The sequence below is a fragment of the Megalops cyprinoides genome, chromosome 1 (genome assembly GCF_013368585.1).
Source record: "Megalops cyprinoides isolate fMegCyp1 chromosome 1, fMegCyp1.pri, whole genome shotgun sequence".
In the NCBI taxonomy this organism is placed as follows: Eukaryota; Metazoa; Chordata; class Actinopteri; order Elopiformes; family Megalopidae; genus Megalops; species Megalops cyprinoides.
Window position 1 is genome coordinate 152,754 of NC_050583.1, and position 17,247 is coordinate 170,000.

General features: G+C 49.0%; 1 protein-coding gene across 1 annotated transcript in view; it reads right to left on the reverse strand.

Moving 5' to 3' along the window:
• Positions 1-1,597: 1,597 nt before the first annotated feature.
• LOC118775513 (ras-related protein Rab-26) overlaps positions 1,598-17,247 on the reverse strand; it is a 36,970-nt gene continuing 21,320 nt past the window's right edge. The window contains exons 5-9 of the mRNA XM_036525470.1: positions 11,865-11,917; positions 5,642-5,707; positions 4,603-4,659; positions 3,490-3,566; positions 1,598-3,391 (exon numbers count right to left, since the gene is read on the reverse strand). Coding sequence (XP_036381363.1) covers positions 3,289-3,391; positions 3,490-3,566; positions 4,603-4,659; positions 5,642-5,707; positions 11,865-11,917 — 356 coding nt within the window. The 3' untranslated portion in view covers positions 1,598-3,288. The remainder of the gene's footprint in view (positions 3,392-3,489; positions 3,567-4,602; positions 4,660-5,641; positions 5,708-11,864; positions 11,918-17,247) is intronic.

Here is a 17,247-nt window from a genome sequence, read left to right on the forward strand (position 1 = left end):
GCGATAAGCAAATTGTAGTGGGTCCAGGACCTGCTTACATGAGTTGATAATGTGGAATAATAATGTGCTGAAGCCTGCTGTGCTCAGAAGACCCACAGCACTGAAGCCTGCTGTGCTCAGAAGACCCACAGCACTGAAGCCTGTTGTGCTCAGAAGACCCACAGCGCTGAAGCCTGTTGTGCTCAGAAGACCCACAGCGCTGAAGCCTGTTGTGCTCAGAAGACCCACAGCGCTGAAGCCTGTTGTGCCCAGACCCTCAAATGAGGTTGCTCAGATCTGCACCGAAATAAGGCCACAGTAAAGGGGAAACTATGAGGCACTTAGAGTAAGAAAACAAGAAATCACTGTGGACAACATTTTCCAAAGTAAATGAATATCATAAAACGATTAAACAGGAGACTGTCTACATAAATAACAAAACGCAATGGGATGCTAAACTGTATAGCACAGTTTAATCTACATTTTCCTGCTAAAACAGAATGTCCTCTCAATGTTTCTGTTACATTGCAGTAACAATATCTGAAACTCCGTCTCTCCCTGTAACTTCAAGAGCATATTTGGGACCAATGAAACAAAGAAAATTATCTTGCAAGACCTACACCAGTCACATTCTGTCCTGATCTGTAGTGACACTAGATGTGTGTCCAAAGAAAGACTGTTGGAGCAGAGAGATGACCTGCACCATCCTTTGGGCACTCTCATGCTGCACTACACACATCTGCCAGCAATATGCTCACAGCAGTGTGTGCTGCCTACAGGGACAGGTAAGCAGGCAGGTGACAGGTGTTTGAACATACACACTTCCAAGAACGGAGGATGAAAGTAAGGTGGTTATGTTTCTTCTGAGTCTCTTTGGTAATACAAACAAGTATTCAAATCTAAGGTAAAAGTACTTTTTCTTAATGTAAGCAAACCACACCTCTAACTGTATAATTTTGCGAATTCTCTCATTTATAGCTGGGTAAATATAGCAAGATTCAATAAAGACCAGAATTCCCTTCAGAATTAAATGAAAGCAAATTAATATAGAACTCAACTGAATAACAGCAGCAGTAATAACACGGTGGGTCCAGGCCTTGGACTGGGAAACATTGAGTTGAAGAGAACAGAATTTGTAATTTATTTGTGAAAGTATAAATATGTAAAATAGAAAAAGATTGAGACTCATTGAATGACTCTGAGACTCACTGAATGACTCTGAGACTCATTGAATGATTCTGAGACTCACTGAATGACTCTGAGACTCTGATTTCACACACTGGCCCAAACAATGCAATCTTACCAAAAAAGGGGAAATCATAGTATACCACAGATTCAGTATTCCTGACAGTCTAATTCCTTTAATCACTCTGATATTTTTGATATTTTGTTACAAATGAAATGTGCCTTTCCCAGTTAAGATGATATTCAGAAGGAGCAGATATTATTATTCAGTAAAAGCAAGAAACACCCCTTTGTTTGTATGCCATAAGCTTTATTATCATGAATTTAATACATGGTTAAAAATCTGAAACCATTACACTTCAAAGAAGGTAAAAACAGAATAATTACATCATGGGCTCTGAATTCTGTACATTGTTATTTGTGGCTGGTATTTATATAAACACAAGTACAAATGAAATAATTCACACTGCAAACAGCTCAGTCCTGGCATTATTGCATTAGATTCTGCTCTTTCAAATGAGAAAAAAAGTTGTGTGAGTCAATAGAAACGTGAGATATTCGGATTCCTATGAAAAAGGCTATGGTCATATGATGTACTGGTGGAACAGAAAACACAATGTGCATCATATTCATACATTTTACAAATACATCAGCAATACATATTCAATGATGTTTACAATACTGTAGCTCTGTGAATAATGACAAATATTAAATGAAATTCCATTTATTTGCAAATGGGTTTGAATGTAGTTTCAAGTTTCTGTACAACACTTGCAGAGACCTCACAAAGGACAACAGTACGGATATCATCCGAGCATTTTCACTGCTCATCTCAATTTACACGCATTTAACAGTACATCTCTTTTCTCACATAGCTACGATCTCTAAACAACTAATTCTCTACTACCGAAGCACTTTTGTCTAAGGCATCAATAAAATAAAAATTGACATTGATGTACAACTATAAACTCTGCTTCATATTGAATGATGTGTTTAATGCCTCAGTTCAGACACGCTGACCTGCACAGGTGTGCAGTCCCTTCCACCTTTGTGAATGTGGGCATCCAATCGCTCATCAGCACACACCTGCAGGACATGGCTGCGTGGAGCTGCACAGCCTGAGCCTGGAGCTGAACATCTGTGAATGTGTCAGACTCAGTCAGGGCTCACACCTGGGGACACTGCAGCTTCCTGTTCCACTGCCAAACAGTAAAACAAGCCCAACACACTGCCACATTCACCATGATAAGGTAAGTCACACACTGATCAATGGTGGTGGCCTGTAACAGTAAATTCGTACATTCTCACATGTATTGCCTTTCATACACTGCTTCTGTATTCTGGAGATGAATCATCAGCAGAGAACTACAACAGCAGTGAAATAGAACTGGTGAAGTCAAATGAAGTCAGGGGTATTCATGATTATTTATAACCCCGGGGTAAACGGGGTATATATTAGGAGTATGTAAGGGTATTGTTATGAGGGGTATATTTGGGAACTTACAGTATTTATACATTTGTCTGTTAACCTTATGTGGGATGTGTGTGGTATTTATGTACAGTTTTATATTTGGTGAGTACATGTGCAGGACTCTGAATGAGATATTTGCTCGTGCGTTTGCAGGGGTGTTGGTGAGGGGTGTCTGACTCAGGAGCATCTGGCTGGATTGCTGGTGTTGTTACGGACTCGGTTTGCCTGATTGTAACAAAAACCGCAGATGACTGGCTGGTGAGGGGAAAGAGGGTGTAACCTGTGTGTGCGGCGTGAGTGGATCCACAGAAACAACAAATCAGCCCAAAGCACGGCACAGACAGATCTCTCATCCCACCACTGCACAGGCGACCTCACCTGTGTTTGGGATCTCCACTGGGGCCAGTGCTGTCCTCCTGGTTTCCCCAAGGGGTTTGCTGTTTAGTTTCTGTGATTTTATGTATTAATTTATTTTAAAAGAATGATGGCAAGAAGGCAACAGTCCAGACCTGCACTCAAACACACGCACACACACACACACATGCATGCACGCACACGCACACACACACATACACGTGCGTGCACTCACACACACACACAAACATACACATACTCGCACACGGGGGCTCCATTAGTACGGCTGTGTTGCAGTGTTAAGGCCTGCAGCACCCTGCACTCTTCATCTCCTTGTTGACGTAGTCCTGTAGGTGGAACTGGGGCTCAGAGGGTTCCTTCATCACTCTGTGTTTCAGCTCGCTGTGAGGGAGGGATGGAGAGGAAGGGAGAAGGCTCTGAAGAGTACTTCAGAAGGTCTGAGCTCGATGATGAGTAAACAGAGACTTTGCTGGACTCACCTGGCCACTGCAGTGAAGGCCAGCTCCACATTAAGGCCAGACTTCGCACTGGTCTCCATAAAGGGCACCCCATACTCCTGCAGCGGGGACAGAGAACAGGAGTGAAAACATCTGTGGCTATCAGACCAGAATAGAAACTTTGAAATAAAGAGCCCTACATTTACTGACTTCATGTTCCTAATAATAAAATAATCTGTGGTTGTAATGAATATTCATATACTGTTTATTATGGCCCATAGCCCTGTGCCTCTTCCTCAGCGGTCATCACAATGCTTGCGTTGTATGTCATATCATGAATTTCTCATTCACAGGATTAGCGAGCTAAATCATTCATGTTAGCAATATGCCATATTGCGGTGCCAGTTCATTCCACAGCTAAATATGTTTATCAGCCTTATAAAGGCATTTGCTCTTAATAAATGCCAAGGTGCCAGGGCATTCATGTGTTAAGCAACAGTCAGACCTCAAATAACAACAATAGCAAAGATGGCAACAACATCAACTCTGAGCTTCTTAGACTCCTTGGTGAACTTTTTTTTTTTTACCAGCCAGCTATAATAAGTAAGGCTGATAAAGGATTACTATTGCCTGTTAGCTAGTTACTGTACTGTTATTTACTGTCAGCAAGTGGCATCATTGCCTAACTAGCTAGGAACCCTGGTAATAACATGTGTCCATGCACTGCACCCCTGTCCTGATATGCAAACCTGCAGTATTTCCACAGTAATCACCCTGACTGACCTGCAACGCCCCCCCCCCCGTCTCACTGCAGCAACTTTTACACAGAACACCATTCTAACCACACACACAGGGCCAGAATGCATACTGAAATGGCCAAATAACAGGATCAAATTAAATGGCAGAAGTTTTGGATAAGAAGGAAATTTTGGATATGTTTACTTTGAAAAGTGCTTATCTAGTTTGTATGTTATAAACGGTTTAGTGTTGCCTCGATTTAATAGCAGATCTGTTTCTGTATCATGTCAGTGTAACATCATAGGCCTTAGGATGTGAGAGTACCTCTGGGGAGCATGAGTGAGTTTTTGTGGAGTGAGTTAGTGTGTTTTTTTGGAGTTATTTAGCATTTTTGTGGAAGTTAGCTTTTTTTTTTACCTTAGCCAGTTTCTCCCCCTCTTCTCTTTTTACCACTCTGTCATGTGTAGCATCAGCCTGAAAAACATGAGAAACATCACCTCACTGACCCACAGCACTGACCCGCAGCACTGACCCAGCACCTCACTGAGCCACAGCACTGACTCACTGACCCAATACTGATCCCACAACTGACCCAGCACCTCACTGAGCCACAGCACTGACTCACTGACCCAATACTGATCCCACAACTGACCCAGCACCTCACTGAGCCACAGCACTGACCCGCTGACCCAATACTGACCCCACAACTGACCCAACACCTCACTGAGCCACAGCACTGACCCGCTGACCCAATACTGACCCCACAACTGACCCAGCACCTCACTGAGCCACAACACTGACCCGCTGACCCAATACTGACCCCACAACTGACCCAGCACCTCACTGAGCCACAACACTGACCCGCTGACCCAATACTGACCCCACAACTGACCCAGCACCTCACTGAGCCACAGCACTGACCCGCTGACCCAATACTGACCCCACAACTGACCCAGCACCTCACTGAGCCACAGCACTGACCCACAGCACTGACCCGCTGACCCAATACTGACCCCAAAACTGACCCAGCACCTCACTGAGCCACAGCTCTGACCCTCTGACCCAATACTGACCCGCAGCACTGACCCAGCACCTCACTGAGCCACAGCACTGACAAAACATGGATGCAAAACTTCACTGACCCCACAATTACACAAAAGTGATATACATGTGCACTATCTTTGCCATATTTTCCTACAGATAACAAGTGTACTGCTCAAAGCTCAGATCTCCTCCTCAAATATTACATTCATGTCCAGCTTACCTGTATGTTCTTGTTTTTTCTTGCTTCACACCTGCCCATCAGTCTTACTCCTACTGTCTGTCCAACTGTGCATTCTTCATAATCTATCAACTTGACATTTTTCCTCAGTGCCTGTAACAGTGTATCCTGATCATCAGCCGTCAAACTCTTTCACTTAGGTGTGATGTCAGAGAATATCCCAGGATTCCGTACCTTGTTGCCCAGCAACATCAGCACCACATCTTGCTGGGCATATTCATGGATCTCTGTCAGCCAGTCCTGGGGAGAATACGCAGAAGAGGCATGAGAACAGGCTTGGAGACTGGGACAGGAAATGATGGGCAAAGTAGGAGGGGCTGGAAGATTAGAACAGGAAGTTAGGTAGAAGAGCCTGAGAGACAGTTTGTTAAGAAGGGCAAGAGAAAGGGGAGCAGAGCTGAGAGGAAATTTGATTTGAAGGAACAGTCAGGCTGATGAACACCCTGCTTCTGCTTTTACCCAGAAACCGGCATCAAGGAGACGAGCTTTCATTACAGACCTGACAAACGAGCCCCATTACAGATGCGTAACGAACGAGCATCATTACCACCAATTATCCTAAGCTGCCAGTGCAGGAGACTATCGCAGCAGAGACTGTTCTGCCAAGGATTCCGGGAAGCGCACACACACCACACACAGCAGGAACCGCACACACACCACACACAGCAGGAACCGCACACACACCACACACAGCAGGAACCGCACACACACCACACACAGTTCTCCAGCAGACGGGAACCACACACACACCACACACAGTTCTCCAGCAGACAGGAAGCGCACACACACCACACACAGCAGGAACCGCACACACACCACACACAGTTCTCCAGCAGACAGGAACCGCACACACACCACACACAGCAGGAACCGCACACACACCACACACAGCAGGAACCGCACACACACCACACACAGTTCTCCAGCAGACAGGAACCGCACACACACCACACACAGTTCTCCAGCAGACAGGAACCGCACACACACCACACACAGTTCTCCAGCAGGAAAACCACGCAGGGCTTCATACCTTTGCAGCAGCACAATCACAAGCATTACACCTCTCCTATTGCAGCCATTAAAACCCTCCTGGTCTGACACATCTTCCCCAGGGGCACCCTGTCACATCAACACCCCCCTCACCGGACCCACACCCCAGTACACTGCCATAAGAGCTGCCATATGAGCTACATTTACACAAAGGAACAGCATCATCTGCAGTGAGGACACACAGGTGTGAAGGCAGGTAGTGGTTTGTGTATATGTAATTACAGAGTCAGTTAGCCAGACTACACCTGGGTGAATGGGTTATGTGGTTAGAAGGGTCTCATTCTAATTTGTACAAGAAGTTAATTTCAGCATGTTAGAACACATTATAACTACATTCAAAAAGAGTAGGAAGGGATATAATAAGCCAGACTGGTTGTAGCTGGATATTCAGTAGTCCAGAAGGTGCAGAGATGACCTTCCACTCACAGCCTGTCAACCACTTCACTTTCCTCCACTCAAATGGCCATTACAAACCCATTATTTCATTAATTGTCTGTTCAACCTTTATAATGATCTACAATTTGAACATCGCCCAAATTTTCAACAATCGTTCTAGTAGCAAATTCTCACAGGACTGGCTGTTATATGACAGCTCATTTAAAGGAACAATTCAGAGTGACAGAAATAAAAAGCAGCATTCCTCACACAGACAGCCTCATGATGACACTTTCTCTCCCCCTCTTTCTGTATCTCTCTCTGTCCCTTTCTCTCCAGCTCTCTCTCTCTCTCTCTCTCTCTCTCTCTCTCTCCAATCAGAACAGGAGACAGCATGGGGCCTGCCCCCTCTCTCATTCTCTCCAATCAGGACAGGAGACAGCATGGAGCCTGCCCCCCTCTCTCTCTCCAATTAGAACAGAAGATAGCATGGGGCCCACCCCCTCGTTGTCCCTCTCCAATCAGGACAGGAGACAGCACAAAGTCCGCCCCCTCTCTCTCCAATCAGAACAGGAGACAGCATGGAGCCTGCCCCCTCTCTCTCCCTCTCCAGTCAGGACAGGAGACAGCATGGGGCCCGCTCCCTCTCTCTCCTTCTCCAATCAGGACAGGATATAGCATGGGCCCCGCCCTCTCTCTCTCCCGATCCAATCAGGACAGGAGACAGCATGGAGCCTGCCCCCTCTCTCTCCCTCTCCAGTCAGGACAGGAGACAGCATGGGGCCCGCTCCCTCTCTCTCCTTCTCCAATCAGGACAGGAGACAGCATGGGCCCCGCCCTATCTCTCTCCCGATCCAATCAGGACAGATCACAGAACGGGGCCCGCCCCCTCTATCTTTCTCCAATCAGGACAGGTCACAGAATGGGGCCCACCCCTCTATCTTCAATTAGGCTCATGAAAACAACCAAGAGCAGATCCAAGAAAACAATCACAGCAACTAGTAATTTACACTGACAACATATAGTTACATAAAATGTTGAATAAAAACAAAACACTGAAATACTGTCTGTCTGCCTGTCAAAAGTGATGGAGGATGATTGCTAGGAGTGTTAAGTGTTGGCATGACAACCTGCTCCTGCATAGACCAATAGAAGCCCTGGAGGTCTTGGTAAACATTCCAACTCCCCGACCTCAGCGGGGCCAGACTGGGTTCCCAGCATGCACTGCTGCCAGTGTTTATCAGCTGGCTTTGAAGAACCTTTCTCCCTCTGTGTCACCAAGGGCAGAGAGTCACACTCAATTTACACACAACAAAAACACCAGCCCTACAGGGTCCTGCATATTCTCTCATTTTTCAGAAAGACAGCTGGTGTCTAAAGTGCTAAATTGCATGTGTGTGAGTGTATGTACATGCCATGGAGAGACATGGAGATTCAGATTCAGTCTTCTACGACTTTTTCCCCATTTACCAGCTTGGGATCACAAGGGTAAGCTCTCTTATGGATAAGTAACATCAAAGACTCTTTCTGTTCTGTTGGAACACACCCCACACTGTTGGGTCTTTCTGTTCTGTTGGAGCACACCCCACACTGTTGGGTCTTTCTGTTCTGTTGGAGCACACCCCACACTGTTGGGTCTTTCTGTTCTGTTGGAACACACCCCACACTGTTGGGTCTTTCTGTTCTGTTGGAACACACCCCACACTGTTGGGTCTTTCTGTTCTGTTGGAGCACACCCCACACTGTTGGGTCTTTCTGTTCTGTTGGAACACACCCCACACTGTTGGGTCTTTCTGTTCTGTTGGAACACACCCCACACTGTTGGGTCTTTCTGTTCTGTTGGAACACACCCCACACTGTTGGGTGCTGTGGATGAACTGGAAAAAAGTGCATTCATTTTTAAGTCGGAGAAAAAGGATCACGGACACAGAGTCTTAGACTGAACGCAAACTCCCCCCACCCCTGCTTCCCTCTCTAAAACTCATTACCTGCAGTGTGACTTGATGTAAGAAAGAGGGGAAAAAATTAAAAACTAAATTAGCACTCTCCATGCTGAAGCACGTATTAGTCTTTTGGTGCTTAAACTCAGAGTGTTTGCCTTGCACATATTAATACCAGTCAGTGTGGCCTTTCCCTGCAGTTTTAGCCCTGCTTTTGATAAGGACATGGTGAAAAAACATCAATTTCACTGACAGCCAGAGAAAAAAGGGAAGGACAGGAAGAAGCAGTGTGACAGTCTCATCAGATGAAAAAAGGCTTCATCTTTGGTCTTTCAAAGCTGCTGGAATGAACAGCCAAGGCCTGGACTCCACTGGAGTTTCCACAGAAGCACATGAGGCTGAAAGCGTGGGGTTTAACTGCACAGGCCCTTCCGGTGGGGTGACTCCCAGAAGGCCGATGGGCAGGAGGGAGGAACACATGCGGCATACAGCAGTAGGGATTTCTGCTGGCCCGCCAGGACACACCCCCTCCTGTCACCTGTCAGCTCTGGTGACGCGTGTCATTCTCACAGTGTGCACAGCGGGAACAGCGTCATCCCGGCCCGGGGAGCAGAGGCAGTTACACACAAACACACATGGCTCAGAGGGAACAGGAGTCAAGTCAAGTTTATTTATAAAGCACATTTAAAAAAACAGCTGTTGACCAAAGTGCTGTACAGAAAACAATAAATAAATAAATAGACAAAGGACAATAAATAAAAGCAATGAGACCATAGCAATAAAACAAAAGAAAAAGCAAGAGCAGCTCTCATACTGAGTTAAAAGCCAAGGAATAAAAATGCGTTTTAAGACGGGATTTAAAACATTTAAAACAACTTACATCCAGAGGCAACTCGTTCCAGAGTTTAGGGGCTGTAACTGAAAAGGCACAATCTCCCCTATGCTTCAACCTTGATTTTGGGACAACTGAAAGGAACTGGTCAGAGTGATCTTGATGGGATTCTGCGTGGTTTTGAGTACAGGGTGACCTCATGTGGGATTTGTGTTTCTGACCTCTCTGATGGAGCGGTTGGTGTTTATCGCTCTCATTGTGTTTCTGAGATGAGCTGCTGGTTTTAATGGCTGCTGTCAGAATGAAATGCAGAGAATCACTCTGGAGCACCAAGACACTGCTGCCCTGACCAGCAGCATAAAACACATCAATTCCAGCTTTACTCCCACATCTGCCATTGGCCTGACTTTCTTCAGTGTGTCTATTTCTGTATGGGGGGGGGGGGGGGGGGGGGGGGGGGGGGGGGGGGTAATTATCTGACTGTCCCCGAACCGCTAATCATTTCAGTGTGTATGTAATATGCATGATATATTACAAAAAATTGATGAGAGTACCAAATGCCCTCATAACCCTCTCTGTTACAGAGTACCAAATACCTCCATACTCTTCTCCATTAGAATACCAAATGTGCCCACACCCCTCTCTGCTACAGAGTACCAAATGCCCCCTAACACCTCTCTGTTACAGAGTACCAAATACCTCCATACTCTTCTCCATTAGAATACCAAATGTGCCCACACCCCTCTCTGCTACAGAGTACCAAATGCCCCCTAACACCTCTCTGTTACAGAGTACCAAATACCTCCACACCCCTCTCCACCACTTAGTCAAACATGCTTTGTCCTCCCCTAAATGTTTTATCTTTCTCTCTTCTGAAATGCAAATGTAAAAGCCTTAATTGATATAATTAAATCTCCTGTAATGTTCCCCTCTGCTACAGCTGCTTTAAAGAGCTGGTGTGTGACATCCTACATCCCAGTGTCCACCCTGTGAGGCATATATATATACCGCTCAGGAGAAAGCCATACCCCTGACTCTGACAGAGACTTGTGTGGCATGGTGGTGCAGATCCTTCAGCCTCAACCCTGTGTCTCTGCTGTATCCCTGTGCAAGGAACAGTGTTTATTGCATTTATTCCAGTTAATATAAAAATGCACAGATTTTTAATAAGTAGCTACAGTGAAAGTTATGTAAATCACCCTAGATAAGACTGAATAATGTAATGTAATGTTATCATCCTGCAAATGACATTCCAGTTAAGTACCCAGAGCCGCTGTCTGCAAACACATGCACCGGGACGAAGGTCTGAGATGTGGGATCAAGGGCAGGTACCACCAAGTTTCTGTGCTGAACTGATCTCAGATCAGGGAGCTCAGACCAGGGTGGAAGCTCTGTGCTAATCACAAGATCTCACTTTTCATTTTGGAGCCTGTGTCAGAGATAGGATCACGGGAGGAGCAGACTGATTCTGGATGAGTAAATATTTTTTGACAGATGGAATAAGAGTAAATAGCTCCTCTGTGCCTGTGCTCTCCCCCAGGAGCCAGACACTCGGCAATAACAGTTTCTCCCCTGTGTGAGATCATCTGTCCTTAAAAGCCATTAATCCTGGGGGCTCAGCTCTGTGGCTGCAGCTCCACACAGAACCTCACGTACAGAAATCATGCGAGGAAATGACCCAATGACCCAACACCTCCCACTGCTCCAAATGCCTCATCACTCCAGAACTGCACCCGACACCCTCAACTGCCCAGATTCCCAGAACTACCTGGGACCACCCATCCCCCAATATAACTGCATCCAACACCCACAACTGCCCAGATCCCAAGAATTGCCCCCTCCATAAAGGGCTATGGGTCTGACAGCACACAGACCCAGGGGCAAAAGCACATTTTGTTCCTGGCCATTAGGGGGCCAGCCCCAGTTGTGTGCACAGAGCTCCATGAAGGTCTATATCACCATGACCAACAGAAAAGTTCATACCCTCCAAATGGTCTCAACAGCTAACAACACTGTCAGAAAAATCAATTAGTGATAAAAGTTGCAGATCCAAATACTAATTAAAATAACTATGACAGATTGAGCTTTTTAACAGAGTCCTACAGAGTGACGCTCACAGTCACCTGTCTGAGTCCTACAGAGTGACGCTCGCAGTCACCTGTCTGAGTCCTACAGAGTGACGCTCACAGCTGCGTCCTACCTGGATGCTGTCGAAGGATGTTTTGTTAGTGACGTCATAGAGCAGCAGGAGAGCTGGGCAGGAGAAAGAGAGACAGTGAGAGTTACTGTAACATTTAAACAGAATTATTAACTGCAAAACACCCAGTGCATTCAAAAGTCTCTTTCTCCACATTATTTACAAGAGAAAGAAAGAACAAAGATGACTGTAACAGTATGTTATACATTTTAAGACCTTAAGGTTACAACCTGATAATACCTGCTGACCCAAGATTACCCAGTGATGCCACCATAGCTTCTCGGTGTGAGTGTTGTGTCACCATTACTGTGCCCAAGGGTGAGTCAGTATGTTTGATAACGATGACATCACACACTAAATGAGCCTGTCTCCAGCCTGTGCTTTCAGATCCTGCAGCTGAAGCTGTGAGCTTTATGTTGAGCACTGTGTCACAGCCCATACAGTCCCACCATACATTACCCAGGGTTCCACAGCTGTTTGACAGCTTGCTTCCAGTTCATGTCATGGCTGTGCACTGTGACTGCACTCTTTATTTACAGAAGTGCTCCATTTAATTTTACAGGACGGTTCCACCAGGACTGCGTAATAACTGCTGATCACTGTGAGGACAAAGACCACGCTCAGTCTCTGTCTACCTGATAATCACACAGCTACTCTGGCAGAGCTGGGTTTCTCTGTCTGCACAGTACTGGAACAGAGATACGCCCCAGGAACAGGCCTATGGAAAGCTGTCTTTATCTGTGTTTTGCAGATAGTGTGCAAAAGCTGTTTTGATTAATTAATTTAGTCATGTTTATGGTGAGGAGAAAGTGAGGACCCTGCCCCTGGTGGAGAGTGGAGAAAGTGCAGCGGGCAGATATCACTGAGGGGGGGAGACAGACACCTGACGGGTAACATGACGTAGGGGGTAAGACATACAGATGCACATCAGAGATCCTGATTCAACTAACAAATGAATATAAAAATCACAAACAAAGCCACGCAAGTGCATGGCTGCCCTGGGCTGTGGGACCGAGGCGAGTGCAGTGCATGGCTGCCCTGGGCTGTGGGACCGAGGTGAGTGCAGTGCATGGCTGCCCTGGGCTGTGGGACCGAGGTGAGTGCAGTGCATGGCTGTGGGACCGAGGTGAGTGCAGTGCATGGCTGCCCTGGGCAGTGGGACCGAGGTGAGTGCAGTGCATGGCTGCCCTGGGCAGTGGGACCGAGGTGAGTGCAGTGCATGGCTGTGGGACCGAGGTGAGTGCAGTGCATGGCTGCCCTGGGCTGTGGGACCGAGGTGAGTGCAGTGCATGGCTGTGGGACCGAGGTGAGTGCAGTGCATGGCTGTGGGACCGAGGTGAGTGCAGTGCATGGCTGCCCTGGGCAGTGAGACCGAGGTGAGTGCAGTGCATGGCTGCCCTGGGCTGTGGGACCGAGGTGAGTGCAGTGCATGGCTGCCCTGGGCTGTGGGACCGAGGTGAGTGCAGTGCATGGCTGTGGGACCGAGGTGAGTGCAGTGCATGGCTGTGGGACCGAGGTGAGTGCAGTGCATGGCTGCCCTGGGCTGTGGGACCGAGGTGAGTGCAGTGCAGTGCTGTGGGACCGAGGTGAGTGCAGTGCATGGCTGTGGGACCGAGGTGAGTGCAGTGCATGGCTGTGGGACCGAGGTGAGTGCAGTGCATGGCTGTGGGACCGAGGTGAGTGCAGTGCATGGCTGTGGGACTGAGGTGAGTGCAGTGCATGGCTGTGGGACCGAGGTGAGTGCAGTGCATGGCTGCCCTGGGCAGTGGGACCGAGGTGAGTGCAGTGCATGGCTGCCCTGGGCTGTGGGACCGAGGTGAGTGCAGTGCATGGCTGTGGGACCGAGGTGAGTGCAGTGCATGGCTGCCCTGGGCAGTGGGACCGAGGTGAGTGCAGTGCAGTGCTGTGGGACCGAGGTGAGTGCAGTGCATGGCTGCCCTGGGCAGTGGGACCGAGGTGAGTGCAGTGCATGGCTGTGGGACCGAGGTGAGTGCAGTGCATGGCTGCCCTGGGCTGTGGGACCGAGGTGAGTGCAGTGCATGGCTGTGGGACCGAGGTGAGTGCAGTGCATGGCTGCCCTGGGCAGTGGGACCGAGGTGAGTGCAGTGCATGGCTGCCCTGGGCAGTGGGACCGAGGTGAGTGCAGTGCATGGCTGTGGGACCGAGGTGAGTGCAGTGCATGGCTGCCCTGGGCTGTGGGACCGAGGTGAGTGCAGTGCATGGCTGCCCTGGGCTGTGGGACCGAGGTGAGTGCAGTGCATGGCTGTGGGACCGAGGTGAGTGCAGTGCATGGCTGCCCTGGGCTGTGGGACCGAGGTGAGTGCAGTGCATGGCTGCCCTGGGCTGTGGGACCGAGGTGAGTGCAGTGCATGGCAGTGGGACCGAGGTGAGTGCAGTGCATGGCTGTGGGACCGAGGTGAGTGCAGTGCATGGCTGCCCTGGGCAGTGGGACCGAGGTGAGTGCAGTGCATGGCTGCCCTGGGCTGTGGGACCGAGGTGAGTGCAGTGCATGGCTGTGGGACCGAGGTGAGTGCAGTGCATGGCTGCCCTGGGCTGTGGGACCGAGGTGAGTGCAGTGCATGGCTGCCCTGGGCTGTGGGACCGAGGTGAGTGCAGTGCATGGCTGCCCTGGGCTGTGGGACCGAGGTGAGTGCAGTGCAGTGCTGTGGGACCGAGGTGAGTGCAGTGCATGGCTGTGGGACCGAGGTGAGTGCAGTGCATGGCTGCCCTGGGCTGTGGGACCGAGGTGAGTGCAGTGCATGGCTGCCCTGGGCAGTGGGACCGAGGTGAGTGCAGTGCATGGCTGTGGGACCGAGGTGAGTGCAGTGCATGGCTGCCCTGGGCTGTGGGACCGAGGTGAGTGCAGTGCATGGCTGCCCTGGGCTGTGGGACCGAGGTGAGTGCAGTATATGGCTGCCCTGGGCAGTGGGACCGAGGTGAGTGCAGTGCATGGCTGTGGGACCGAGGTGAGTGCAGTGCATGGCTGCCCTGGGCTGTGGGACCGAGGTGAGTGCAGTGCATGGCTGCCCTGGGCTGTGGGACCGAGGTGAGTGCAGTATATGGCTGCCCTGGGCAGTGGGACCGAGGTGAGTGCAGTGCATGGCTGTGGGACCGAGGTGAGTGCAGTGCATGGCTGTGGGACCGAGATGAGTGCAGTGCATGGCTGCCCTGGGCTGTGGGACCGAGGTGAGTGCAGTGCATGGCTGCCCTGGGCAGTGGGACCGAGGTGAGTGCAGTGCATGGCTGTGGGACCGAGGTGAGTGCAGTGCATGGCTGCCCTGGGCAGTGGGACCGAGGTGAGTGCAGTGCATGGCTGCCCTGGGCTGTGGGACCGAGGTGAGTGCAGTGCATGGCTGTGGGACCGAGGTGAGTGCAGTGCATGGCTGCCCTGGGCTGTGGGACCGAGGTGAGTGCAGTGCATGGCTGTGGGACCGAGGTGAGTGCAGTGCATGGCTGCCCTGGGCTGTGGGACCGAGGTGAGTGCAGTGCATGGCTGCCCTGGGCTGTGGGACCGAGGTGAGTGCAGTGCATGGCTGTGGGACCGAGGTGAGTGCAGTGCATGGCTGCCCTGGGCAGTGGGACCGAGGTGAGTGCAGTGCATGGCTGTGGGACCGAGGTGAGTGCAGTGCATGGCTGCCCTGGGCTGTGGGACCGAGGTGAGTGCAGTGCATGGCTGCCCTGGGCTGTGGGACCGAGGTGAGTGCAGTGCATGGCTGCCCTGGGCTGTGGGACCGAGGTGAGTGCAGTATATGGCTGTGGGACCGAGGTGAGTGCAGTGCATGTGGTATTTCTGCAAGTGCTGCGTTTGTACCCTTCATCCCAAATACAGTGCAATCTACATACAACACACTGTGGGCATTATCATGTCCCCCAAGACGAAAGTGTTGTATTTCATTACAGAGGGCATTCAGTACAGAGGGTACAGTCTGTAGTCTTCAGGCTCATATGTTTGGGTACATTAGGGCAACAGTGGTTACAGAGCAGGACTTGTGACCAAAAGGTTGCCAGTTCAATCCCCACTGGGGCACTACTGTTGTACTGTGGCTGAGACGAAGTCCCTCAGTCACCCCAGGGAGCCTCTGAAGGCCTGGATGTGAGTGGTCATAGACTATGGAGAGCTGAAGACAGTGCTGATAGTAATGATGATGTTAGAGTGCCTGCTGGTCCACAGCTAAGAGGCAGGAAATCACTCTAGCAGAGTAGGCTGTGGGTCACTGTAAACATGGTGGGAAATCAGAGCTCTCCTCTTCAACAGCTAAACAACAGCTAAAAGCTCAACAGAGACGTTCAAACGAGCCTCGTTCATCTGATGGAGGAGTCTGTGTGGGGCTCAGAGTCAGTTTTTAATGAGAGACAGATGTTTTTCTGTCCCCCAGCTCTGGGGAAAAGCCGTGGTTGTGCTGGTAGAAGTGGGAGTTTCAGCACAGATGGACTGCAGACTGTCAGCATTTGTGCAGGCTGCTGAATTTAATGTTTTTTCTTTTAATTTAAACTGTCATGTTCTTCAGTGACTCAGGCATGCAGCCAGATTCCACCAATCATGTTTTATTTGATATGGTGCAAAATCATAGAAGCCATTGATTCAGAGAGCAGTGAGCTCCCAGCAGCAGAAATCACCTGGAGTGAACAGGATTAAGGAGATGTGATCAGAATGCTCCAAGGTTGAGGTGCCTGAGGGTGCAGTTACAGTTACATACAATATAACATCTTATGAGCAAATGACGCGAGACATTGGAAAAAAAAATCCCACACAATTTAGAGAAGAAAAAAGTGGAGGGAAAGTGGACTGGCTAGCAAATCTAACTTGTGACAGAAGTTCAGGTTCACACAGTATGATCGGATTCATTCTCATAATGTCAGCATGTTATCCACCAGCAGGAAGCCCCAATTTGCTGAGGAAGCCTTAGTGTGGGGGGGGTTTTAACCTCACTGAGGATGGGGGGGTGGGGGGTCGAATGGACAACACTTTAATTTGAGGCCTGTTTTTACACATTCAGTAAACATGTTACCACTTGTTACATATGACTTGTTTTTCAAAACAGTCAATAAAGATAGTACCTTTGGTGTAAACAGGTTGTAAGATTTCCACTTGAATTGACTGAATTGACTAAGAAACCAGCATAAACACGACCTTCAGGGAATGTGATCGAATGTGCTGAAAGTGACCTTCCTACCCCTGGTCACTTTCACACTGTAACCCGCCTCAGTCTGAATCAGAGCTGCTTTGCAAAACTTTTTTCTCCAGTTCTAGTGTCTTTGATTTCATTGCACATCCTGGTCTTTGCTGTGCAGAAGCATGAACAGAAGCATGTGTACAGAGAATGAGGCTTCTGTTAACTACTTTTAAGGATGTGACCAACATGTGGACAACCTAGCGCAGCGCTTG